General features: G+C 34.9%; 1 protein-coding gene across 8 annotated transcripts in view; it reads left to right on the forward strand.

Moving 5' to 3' along the window:
* Positions 1-8,067, forward strand: part of LOC135223602 (mucin-2-like) — a 1,092,597-nt gene extending 1,084,530 nt beyond the window's left edge. For all 8 annotated transcript variants that reach the window (XM_064262169.1, XM_064262171.1, XM_064262170.1 and 5 more), the window contains 5 exons: positions 948-1,122; positions 2,429-2,582; positions 2,712-2,981; positions 6,197-6,286; positions 6,461-8,067. In XM_064262169.1, the coding sequence (XP_064118239.1) occupies positions 948-1,122; positions 2,429-2,582; positions 2,712-2,981; positions 6,197-6,286; positions 6,461-6,628 (857 nt within the window). In that variant the 3' untranslated portion in view covers positions 6,629-8,067. The remainder of the gene's footprint in view (positions 1-947; positions 1,123-2,428; positions 2,583-2,711; positions 2,982-6,196; positions 6,287-6,460) is intronic.
* Positions 8,068-13,071: the final 5,004 nt, after the last annotated feature.

A 13,071-nucleotide genomic window follows, 5' to 3' on the forward strand; every position in this document is an offset into this window, starting at 1 on the left:
TATAGTGTATTAATAATTGATATGTATAGTATAGTTTATATATAACTATATAATGTATATATATAGATTATTATATATATGATTTTTTTTTTTTTTTTTTTTTATATATATTATGATGATATATGTGTTTTTTTTTTAATAATATGTAGATAATATATAAATTATATTTTTAAATATATATTATATATGATATATATATATATCTATATATATATAATATATATATATATATATATATATAATAATGTATATAATATATCTATATATACATATATATATATATATGTGTGTGTGTGTGTGGTGTGTGCTGTGTGGCTGGTGTGTTGTGTGTAATATATTATATATATACGTACACTGTTATTTGATATTAATATATATATATATAGTATAGTTTATAATACATTATATTATGTATATATATATATATATGTATATATATAATTTTCATATATATATGTATGTAGTATGTGGTTTGTGTATAGTGTACGTGTCTTTTGTGTTTTGTGTGTATAGTGTACGTGTCTTTTGTGTTTATGTAATGTATGGAACCCAGAAGAGGGGTGAACGTGTATTATAAATTGGTAGAGGTGTTCTTGTTGATTTCTTAGTTCTAAAAAATAAAAAATAAATAAAAACTTCCTTTTATTTGTAGTCAACTGGAGGAAAGCTTGGGATAATCAGTTGCCTTATGGCAAGATGTGTAAAACTCAATCTTGAAGTATTTTCTTGGAAGTCTTTTTCTCAGCATTGACCTTGACTGCTGATGAACTTATACGTTGATTCACTTTACAATTTTACGCTTCCGTTTGTAATGATCATGGTCAATTGGTTAGAATGACTGGTTGTTGCTTGTTGCCTGAGGCAAGTTGCTCATTGAACAGGCAAATTTATCAAGATAATCTTCACAGCCAGGTAATTTTTAGTCTTTTCTTCTCCTTTCTTTTCAGCGCCTGGCCCAGAATACAAAACTGCTGCTCATTATATGCAGGGAGTGTTTAGCTTAGAGCTTAGGAAAGATTTCATCTCTAGTACCCACGCCCAACACCCTGATCTCTCCCACATCCACCAGAACTCTGCCATGCCTCCCAACACCAGCACGGCAACCAACGGTGTCGCCAATACGTAAGTGTATATTTTTTCTTAAGATTTCTTTCTCCTTGCCATGTCATTTTTATATTGTGTAATAGAAACAGTATTCGTTATGTCTTTTCATCTTTATATTATGTATAGTAGGACATACAATTTTCGTCAATTCTTTAAAAATTAAATAACTGTTTGACAATGATTCGTATAGTTCCAATTTTGTAGCTTGTTCATTTCCGAAATGTTAAAAGTTATATGAATTAAGCAAGGAAGGTGTTGTAGACTCAGGAACATGAGTATTTCCCCTTAGAGTAGAATTTTTTTAACATATCTACCAATCATTGTGTTGAGGGTTTGTTTAAAATATTTTTTCTGCCCGTAAAACAAGTATGGTGTTTAAGAGGTAAGGCAAGAACACTTGTTGCGGGAAAAACATTTGTCCCGTTGGAAGGTAACTACACTTGTGCTCGAGGTGGCCAGTGTTACCAACTGTAGTTATTTCTGGCATTATATGGTGTATTTACATAAATGAAAACGTTCCAGTCTTATAATTTTTCGAATATAACATCATTGCAAAATTATTATTTCGTCTCAGGTTGACACTATTTACTCGGGGTGAAAGGTTTTCGCCACAAGGTCAGTTAATGCAGATTGAAGAGTGACTCAGTTGTCCCTGTATTGTGGAACAGTTCGGTTGAACATCCGTGTCTTCCTCCCAGTTAAACCGTTTTACTGCTTATAATAAATTTGTACTTTTTATTTTATTGTGAAAACTGTAGAAAAGTTTTTCTGTGAATGCATTCTTTATATTTTATTTATGCGTACAAAATACACTAAATAGTTTAAAGCAAAATCCGTAATTTTGTACAATTTTCACTGCCACGTGGAGGTGCTACAAATGTTAAACAGGTTTTATGCAACTATAAATATCTTAGTAGAACTTGGAGAAAGCCACGGCTTTTATGAATATTAATTTGTGTACAATGAGAGCATTTTTTTGATAACGGGAAAAATGGTGCTAGTAAATTTACATGACGTGACATTCAGAGGTGAATTCGAATGTGCAATGGTGTACTTACGTGATGATTTGATACTGGGATCATCAATTGGATTACAGAATCGGGCAAAGAGTGATGGGGATCTTTTGTCATCGTGCGGCAAGTCTGCTGCTGCATTTCGGTACCCTAGAAGATCATATGTAATGATAGATATTTTGTAAGTGTCATTCGGTTTATAAATGGATTTTTTTATGGGGGGGGGGGGGCGCTTTATTAGGCATAGCCATAGTTTTTAGGTGCACGTCTAACCGATGTAAATTAAAGTCCAATTTTGTTTCTCCCTCCAGAAGCAATGAAAAGGCACCTTTGCCCTCTGATTCGGCATACTTCACTACGTCTGAGAGTAAAGCTAAACTTCTTACCCGATTGAGGGGCAACGGCAGTAGCCTCCAGGATGGTGTCCCGACTGTTACCGATCAGCAGCAACTCCACAAGAAAAAGGTTAGCACATTGATTCTTTGTCATTTGTCCTACTTCTTCACATTTTCTTTGAAATAAGATTTAATGTTACGGTTCAAATTATTGGTTGAATGTTGTCAAAACTAAAATAAGCGAACAAACTTATTACAGGAAGAACTTGTGGCAAGTATTGGTAGGAAATTAGAAATTCTGCGTGCAGAACGTGAGGCCATAAAAGAAGAGATGCGTTTAAATCAAGAGTTGGGAAGTGAAGTTACCTCTTTGGTTGAAGAAAGAGCTCGACTAGCAGAGTCAGAGAAATATAAACTTCATGTAGAGGAAATCGACAAAATTACTTCCCTTTTGCTTGGCTTATCGGGAAGATTAGCTCGGGCAGAAAATGCTCTTATGCTCTCAAAGGAAGCAGATCCTGAGGAACGGGTAAGTTATCTATTCCCTCTCAGTTCTTAAACAGGAATATTTGCAGTAGTGTAGTAGTTAAATAACGTAGTACAGCAAGAAAAATATGTCATCAGATTTCTTATATATATATATATAATATATATATATATATATATATAATAATATATATATATATCTCGTATGCATTTTGAGATTATTTATGCATCTTATCACATCATAGGACGTTGGTATTGGCTTCAGACCTGCCAAATCAAAAATACTTTATTGCATTCCAATATATCAGTTCATTTTTTTTCTTTCTTTTTTTTCCCTATGCGCCTGTCTTGTTTTCTTGATGGGTCAGTCTTGTTACTTTCTCCTTTTGTTGCGCCGTTAACATAATCATTGTATTTCAATAAGTAGTATGATACTGTGTGGCCACTTCCGCAGGGAAAGGCACAGTGTTATCTCGAATGCTAAGATCTTTCCGATGGCTTGAAAATTGCCATTATCATTCCAGTTATAGATTCACAAAAGGATGGTTTTGAATCCATTAGCTACAGCAGTTGATCTATACTATACTAATGGAAAAGATGATTCACACCAGGTTAGTTGGGAGTTTGGGACCTGAAGGCTTAATTTCTCTACCCAAGTTAGGTTTTATGATGGCACTGGTGTAGAATTAAGTCTGTCCCCAGTATCTTGTTCTCCAATATTTCTTGAGAAGCTAACAAAACTCACCATTTAATCCTTTTCAAATTGGACTAATTGAGTAGGTAAAAGACATCTCTCTTTAGAGGAAAAGGGTCCAGAAAGTTAACCATCCTAATTTGGATCATACCTGAAATTTTTATGCCCAAATCTTTTTCAAAGAATATCTTGTTCCTTGAACATGATGCTATGTTCATGAAGATCATGTACAGTAAAAAAGAGAGAGAAAAAAAAAGCTATTCATAGACTCCTGATTCACTGACTCGCCTACTCACAGATTTTTCTGTGAACTGTATATATACCCTTTTAAGGCAGTCCCTGGTTATCGGTGGACCTGGTTAATGGTGATCTGGTTTTCTGGGGCTTGTCTAGTGCCATAAAATTGGCGATTTATGGCACCATAACGGGCAGAATTCCGGTTATCGGTGCCAATAATAAAGTTATGGCACCATGACATACCTATCAGAGGTGCCATTAACTGGTTATCGGTGTCATTAACCTGATATCGACGCCATAAATCACCAAGTTTCAGTTAATGGCGGTTTTCGCTTATCAACTCCCCGCTGGGAACAGAACCGCCACTGATAACCAGGGACTGCCTGTAATTGCAGAAAATTCGCCCATTTGTGGTATTTTTCAACATGAAATTACTGTATTTCATATCATTTTTGTGACTAAATGCACATTTTGTGATAAAACTATTAAAGTGTTCTAACTATCAAAGTAAGCAGTCCTAGGTGTTTTGAGAGGGGTTTTAAGTATTTGCATATTTTAGCCATTCGAGTCAGGGTTCTGGTACCCATCCCCCATGAGATGTAGGGTTTACTGTATCAATGGTTCAAAGTTAGGAAGTAGTGTTGGATGTGTTTTTACAACCCATCAGGGTGAATCAAATGTTGCAAAGTTACCTGATTGTACTTCTGTATTTATCAGAGTTAACTGCATTTGTTAAAGCTAATGAACTCATTTTAATTAGTGAAGGAAAATTCTAGGTAATCTGTTGGGAATTTTAAAAAAGTGCATTAGAATTTCCAGAATATTCCTTTCTGAATAGCAAAAAGTGGATTTTTTTTCACACTTTGTGTTGGCACTAAACCATGATTTCTGCTTGGTTTATTCTCACGCTGGAATTCATAGTAAAGAGGTCATTGACAGGAAAGTGAAAGCAAGCCACTTGAAATCATGTTTAAGAATTAAAGTGTCTCTAAAACTGATATGAAAACACCAGATAGTCTTTACATTTTTAAGGAAATTCAAAATATTGGGATAATAGTACGTAGTCCCTGGCCAACAAATTGTAATGTCGATCAAAAGGTTGAAGTTGTTTCAACTCATTAAAGGATCAGATACCCACCTCATGCAAATACAGAATATTTTAGTTAGTAGCAGTGAGCCAGTGTGTGCTCATTATGACATGTTACTTTATAATTGAGCACATTTTGGTGTTCTGCCGTCAGTTTATGACCATGAGTACCTGGAGAAAGTATTGCTTTCATGAAATCTCATAACCCTTAGCAGCTGGATAAAAAATCAATATGCAGCATCCTAGGCCATCTAAGCCTTGAGGTCGGCCAATTTAAGAAAAAAAAAACACACCAATGGAAAGAGGAAGATATACAAAATGTACATGGTAATTGCGAACAAATTTTCCGTACCCTCTATGAGAAGTTTAAATTAATATTTACAACCCTTTGTGGGGCCTCTCTCTTACAACACCAATCATAAATTTTACCAAGTTATATATTTTTTCCTAACTAACACACTCATGAGCTGCCCAGTTGATTTTAGCTGGTATAAAAATTGCCGTTAGTGAATGTATGGGCTATAGAAGTAATGGCACCTCTTTAACGCCTGACCCCCAAATCGATGGCACGTAATATTGTTATTCACCATTAGTGACTCCATCTTCCACCCAAAACCTGTTACTGCTACTCATATGAGCTTGTCCGTCCATTAAAGGTTAGCTGAGATTTTGCATGAAGAGGTTAATTTTATTAACTTGAGTTCTCAATGGACTTTAAAAAGAGAGATTCATAATTTTAACAACATTCAGCACTTGACAGCCACAGTAAGAAGTGTACATTACTGTACATACCTTCTACTACTCATCAGGAAAAATTTGTTAAAAAGAAATATTGATGACAAAGTTTAGTAAAAAGTATCCAACTTTTGGAGTGAGGGAGTAGCAAGTTATGAAAATCAACTTTCATTGTTTTCCCCTCCTGCACTAATTTTGGGAGTCAACTATCTTCAAAAATATCCTCATAAGATTTTGTTAACCTTATTCACTCTGAGCTAAGGTCATTCACAGTACCTAGTGTTGGAGATCATGAACTGCTAAATAACACTCATTATCATTGAACTAATCACTACTTGTGTACAGTTTTTTTTTTTCTTTTTTTTTAATATGTACTGGTACCTTTTTATTTTTTTAAATAAATGTAGTTGTAGTGTTTTTATTTTTCATAAGTCTACAACAAATTTCCACAATGTGTTATGTTGAAATAGGTCAAGTGTTTTAAGTAAAATCTGTTTTTTTCCAGCGCATTTTGGAAGGCAAGAGAGATAAGTTGAGTGAACAGCTAGAAGAAGCTAAGCGGCTCAAAGAGAATATTGATAGACGAGCTATACAGGTTTGTGACTTTTGTTTACATAAAAATTTGTTTCTAGTTGCGATAGTTCCAAACTCTTCTCATGTTTGTCTTCATTGCACCATTTTCAATAAAAGTGCTTTAGTTTGCTAATAAAATCTTATGATGAAATGTCACTAATGGATGTTGAATATTATTTGTTATCTTGTTTTTCAGGTATCAAAGGTGCTAAATCAGTACTTAAATGAAGACGAGTATGCTGATTATGATCATTTTATCAAGATGAAGGCCAAACTTATTATGGATGCTAGAGAAATCGATGATAAAATCAAGCTAGGTGAAGAACAACAACAGGCGCTCATCGAAACAATATGCAAAAAGTAACGAATTATGTACTTTTGATATGGTGGGAGTTGTTTCATAGAAAAGAACATTGCAAAAATTGTCATAAACATTTCATGAAGCTGCTCATCATTGACTCCTATTATGTGATATGTGTAAAATTTACCACAAATATGCTACAAACTTCTTATATATATAAAAAAGACAGTTTTAATACTGCTACATCGTAATATGATAATTTTTAAGAAAATAATGTGGTGCATAGTTGAAGAGCATTAGCACTTCCAACATTTTGTGGCATATATACTTGAAACCAGCATTTGACAGTTTGAATTGTGAAGTGACATGAGCTTGCTGGTAATAATCCTATATTGTGATGTACATCTCATTATTTATTTATGTGCGATAGTTAAGTGAGAAATGAGTGAAGCACATAACTGTATATTGTAGCCAGAGTTTTATTTGAGGATTCACTATCTTTGCAGCACTCTGGTGTTGCAGGATCTTAACTTATATTAATATATATAGTGGGCACTTATATAAATTCTGAAAAAAACGGGCATACATTCAGTGTAATTTTAGGTTATTTAATGTTTAGTTTTTTTATTTCAGTGTTTTTGTTAAATGTTATGTTTGTTGACAGTGCAATGAGTACCATGGCAATTATCAGGTTGTCATGCATATCCTTTTGAACAGAAAACAGCTCGCCTTTTATCGTAAGGATTTAAGGAAGAGTTTGTTTGAATGTATGTTTACCACATATACCATATTCATTAAGGTTTAGCTAATCCATAAATAAATACACCTCGTACCATTTGGAAGTTTACTACTACATACTTACTTCATGATCTGGCTTATTTCAAGGGATGGAACTCAAAACAGTGCTGTTTCATTTTTTCTTTAAATTGTTTTTTTTTTCTTTTTTTATACTTTTATGTTACATGATGCTTGAATGCTAGGTATGTTTGGGTCAGTCGTTTTCATCTTATAGCCACAGAGTGCTTGTGCCCATTTTTTGTACACAGCTGTGCTTATCTTGTCTTGATACTGTCTGCTGTCTTGTCTAACTCTGCTTCAATTATGTAAGAAACCAAATGGTTTTGAAGGTTGGGCAGCACAACCCCATTAGTTGATATTATAGTACCCTAAATTGCCCACAACAGGCAGCTGGACAAATTTTTTTTTATTTTGACTAGCAGGCCCACATTTACAGTGATGAAGTCTGTGTGTGTACATGACAGACATAAAAATCTGCCATGTTAAGAATTATTAGTGCCACATTGTACATATTAGTTGTTTAATGGATGCCAAAAGACCGTCCTGTTCCTTTCTATCTGTACCTACTAACTTTGCCTACAGAAAATATTGGTTTTATACTCTAAGACTAGTTGCAAAGCAACTGTTTGTTGTACAGTAGCGCTTGTTTATAATGTACGCCAAATTCTATCTTTCTTCTCTGAAGAAATAAAATATGAAATTTATTTGTAGTTTTAATATACATTAATCCCATTACCCAGATTTTGAACACTTTTGATCTTAAGGTGACAAATTTGGGAGCAGTTTCATCATAAATTTAATACTTGGTATTTAGTAAGAAAAATTAAAAATTTTAATCTGTCTAGATAAGTTTAATGTGTTTTTCCCAGTAAATATTATAATGAAAATTTAATATTTTCATCTGAAATTAATTTACTTACACCAACAAATTTTAAATTTTTTGTAGTAAGCTAGTTTCAGATAAGGGTCCACAAAAATTTGCTGCTTATAGCAGAAGGAATTTAAAAAATTATGTAGCTCCACCTATAAGTATTTAACAAACTACAAGACTGTAATGAACAGTAATTATGACAAAAGTAATAGCAGAGTATGTAAAGAGTCGAATATAGAGCAAGAATATTATTTTTAAAGATACGTATAATTACTTGGTATCTATAAATACAGCACTATATACTAACAAAGATAAACTAAAAAAATCAATGAAAGCAAGCTAACCTGGACTTTGACCACGTCATGGGTTGAGGCCTCTTAATGAGTACTTCAATATTTTTTCCATTATTATATAACTTAATGAAGTGAAAACTTAGTCTGTTGTACAATATTAATTTTTGGATTGTAGCTTTGAATGGCTGATATAGTGCTTTTGGAATCACTAAGTTACAAAACTATTAAATTAGGCGGCTTTAATTATTTTCATGGCTGATGCTATCTTAAATAAATCGGCTATATATACTGAAGCATTATCAGACAGAAAGAACCGATACATTTTGTCTTGCGATATTGCAGCAAATCCAACTCACTGTTCTGATTTAGATCAGTCTATGTATAATGCACATGATGTGGACCTTTTTGGATTATATGTTTTACTGTATGTTGTCTATGCTGTTCTGGGACATATGAGTAACTCTTTGATAAATATTTTAAGTGCGTAATTTTTAATTTTTTTCATATACCAAGGAGGTAATTTTATATTGAAGGTAACTGTATTTATATTCAATGACTGATAAATATTTTGAGTGTGAGCAACTTTTTATATTTTCATATTCCAAGGAGGAGGCAATTTTACTTATTGAAGGTAACTGTACATTTATATGCAGTGACCCAAACAATCTTCTAACTTTGACTGGGAAAGGTAGTAAATGATTGTTAATAAATACATCCCTTAAGTAAAATAATTTTTTAGCTGGTGAATCACTTGGCTGAATTTGCAGGGCACTCTTCATTATTACTAACTCTCTATGGAGAGAGAAAAGTACTTCACCACATTCAACTTGTAAAGATGACTTTGGTGATCTAAAGGCTCCGGAACATATTCTAAGCCTTTGTTACGAACTGGGTCTCATGTTTTCAGTTTTACGTCTAGTGCTGTTTTGCCTGCTCTGTCTATATCCCTCTCCCCCCCTTTTTTTTTTAGTTTTGTTTGCTGTTTACATTCCCCCCACCCCCTTTTGTATGCTATGTTTTATAAGGCAAGCAGGTTAAAAATCGACAAAGGCTGCAATACAATAGTATAATATGGCTAAGCTTTCCCATGTTGACAATATCTTAGGCTAGAGTACCATAAGCTTAAATACCATAACTTAGGTTATCATACCCAAAATAAATATAGACACTTCCTCTACATACAAACTTTCAACTTAAGAACTGTCAAAGACCCACAAGTCCAAAGTTTTTTGTGAGGGCCTTCCTCAACTTGGTTGCAATTTCTGCCGTTACCCATGCTGGACAGCACCGTAGTTGACACCACTAAGCATCCCAGTTTCATTGTACCTACACTAGTGCTAAGATTTCATCCCAAGCGCAGTGATTCATTTGTGCATTTTTATCGTGAAATATTTACCTCATCCCCTGATTAAAGTGGTAGTGTGTTAAAAAGTCGCAAACGACCTCAACGGAAACTAAAGCGGCTATAGTAATATTAATTCCTCGCTGCCCTGCTCTCATCATCCGTTTTGACAAACCTATGACACGTTTCAAAGACAAGAAAACTGTATGTGTATACATTTACTGTATTATCATTATTTGTTTTTATCTTAGGTCTTACATATCATTTGCATAAATAAAATACTCTATAAAATACAGTAACAGTACTAGTATTGGATTTATGACAAAACATAAAGTGTACTGTATGTATTGATTTTGTGTATACAAAGTTGAACTTACAAAGAAATAAACTTACAAACACAAACAACTGTTCAGTACATAAATTGTTCATAAGTAGAGAAGAGTCTGTACTGGCCTAATGGCTTCATGGCCAATCTATAGGATGTAGGGGTGAATATATCAATCCATCACAGAGGTTACATCCTATACCCCAGTCACCATCTGGTACGTTTAATGATAATAGGTAAATATTAGTCCTGAAGAGGCAGAGCTTCTTGATGATGCGGCAAACTGGTAAACTCTCCTTAATAGACTTGCTTCTGAGACTAATGGGAGGAATGTCTTTTTTCATTTTCTCAACCCATTTGTAAAGTAATAGAAACAGTTGTGTATAAATCATTTTAAGTAACCGTGCCCAACCATTAGCAGCTGTTTTTTTTTTGACAGTGGCTCATCACTGTCTCCTTAACCCTTACTAAGTGTTTAAGGCTATAACCTAAATGCCTCGAATCAGGATATATTAAATTCTTAAAATTACCTTTGAAGTCTTCCCTCTAGGGTCTTGCCCTCACAGCAGCATTTTTTGCTTATCAGTCCCTTGTAGAATTTCCCAAACTGCTCTCAAATTCTGCTTCACTGGTGTCCTGGCTCACATTCAAAGTGGAAAAATTTACGCTTGTAACCATGACTGATATTTTGAACTCCCACTTCAAGTAGGCTTCTCAGTAGGCCATGTGTAGACTTTCAAAAGTTTCTGGCAAAGCATCAAGTTGAACTTTTGGTATAGTGATGGTTCTGAGGGAAAGATATGTACTCTGTACCTTTTGTTATTTCTTTTACACCTATTATATTCCTGATATCCTTCTCTCCACACAGAGAAGTTCAGAATTTGGAAAGATAGAGTGGACAGTTATGCAACAAGGCCATTGGGCCATAGGCATTTCCTGCCACAAGTTCATGCATATTCGATGAGTCTTTCAGTTTGCTCCTGGTGGTTTTTGGAAGGGCAAAGGATAATTTCTGTCAACATTTAGGAGATGTACTTCTGCTTCCTGGTACACCTTCAGTCGAAGTAAAGTATTCTCCTGTGAGTCAAAGTTTTAGCAGTATGGAGTCACTTGCTTGAAAAGGGTTTTTAAGATGACCTTGAGGGTGAACAAATGTTTTATGTCTAACCTCAAGGGGGGTTTTTGTTCTTTGTTGGCTAAACCATGCTTTTCTGACCCAGTCAGTTGCTTTTCTGGGGATGAAGATCACAGCTCTCTTGTGGGGGTTTTCCAACAGAGATGGGTAGCTAATTTTCTACCATTTTGAGATCAGTATGGGTTCACCTGTAGTTCTCAATAACCTTTATTCTGTCCTCAGATGTCTTGTGTCCAGAAATATCTCGGTGGCAGATTGGGGGGCCATTCTGAGAAACATTGAATGTCAGGGAGTTGGAAGGTAAACCCCCATAGTTCTTGGCAGCTTAGAATTGTCTTATGAAAGTCTTAATTCTGACATAAGATGACAAAGAGAGACAGTTCAAGAGAGTTGTTCAGAGCGCATTCTTTGGGAAGACCCAAACACCCTTCTGTTCATGACTGCCCAACACGCTAATTTGACAGTTTACTGCCCTCCATGCCAGGATCCTCAGGCATGAGCAATTGATGCCTTCCTTCAAGAATGGTCGATTCTAGAACCTTATGCTTTTCCTCTGTTTACAGTTTGAGGACATGCTCAACAATAAGTTTTGAGCTTTGCAAATCACAATGATGATTTTCATGCTCATCCATGGCCCCAAAGGGTTGTTCACCTAACTTTCTTTCCTAATGGTAGTGTCTACCTGCGTGGAGATTGTCAATTGTCTGTTATGAGCTGAGGGCATTACTAATGGCCGAGGAAACAAAACTTAAATCTGGAGGGCCCACTATTAGTCTTGTGTATCAATAATAGTCGTTAGATTTTTTTTCTTTTTTGCTTGTACAGAGTGATATCTAGCACCTGTTCCGCCAGAGATCTGTTTGAAGTTCTATCAGTATCTCAAGTACACTAAGCAGTTTTCTGTCACAGGAATCAAGTATATCCGTGCTTTCAGTTCTGCATTATGCTGACTGAAATTCTGCTCACAATTTAAAGTTTGAAAAAGTTTTCAATTTCATGATTTACAATGAAATTTGGATGTAGTCCTTTAGATTTTACCTTCTTAACCTCAGTGTGTTTTTGGTTGATTTCCCTTTAGTATTTAAGCAGTGCATTGCTCACGCAGTTCCGTTTTTTTGATTTCCCTTCTTTTTGCCAAAGATGAATCTGTTAATCAGCACTCATTAGTTTACTTCTACCTTGGCTCCTGTTAGGTGCATTATCACAAAGTGGAGCCTTTGGGAATGGGTGAACAGTCGAAAGAGCAAGCTAGGATGTGTTTGTACATGAGATATAAAGTCCTTAATCCTTTCGTTGTGGAGGGGACACTTTCTCCAGAACCAAATATGATAGTAACATAGTAACCTTCCTTTATGTCCAATTGTTAGTTGTTAGGAAATCCCATTTTTTAAATTTGGGAGCATAAAGGTACATATTAGTGCACTATAGGAACATACCTTCATATATGAAGGTGTTAATGTCTTTAGTTTTGGACTGTCAGTCAGGGGCTTTTGACTCTGACAAAGAAGTCACTAGTACTCTACAAGATATGAGTTATTTTTTCCCCGTAAGGATCCTTCTCTGATAATTCTTGCTATGAGCACCTTACACCCTGCTGTGGTTTCAACGTCTGCCTACAGTACTTGCCAGTAAGGATCACACAACAGGCAGGAATGTTGAGAATCTTTTCTCTCCCCTTTAAGAAAATTTTAGTTCGCTTGGCTGTGCATTGTTTCTCTGGCTGCACTAACCCACCATCCTCA

This window comes from Macrobrachium nipponense, chromosome 10 (genome assembly GCF_015104395.2).
Source record: "Macrobrachium nipponense isolate FS-2020 chromosome 10, ASM1510439v2, whole genome shotgun sequence".
Classification (NCBI taxonomy): domain Eukaryota; kingdom Metazoa; phylum Arthropoda; class Malacostraca; order Decapoda; family Palaemonidae; genus Macrobrachium; species Macrobrachium nipponense.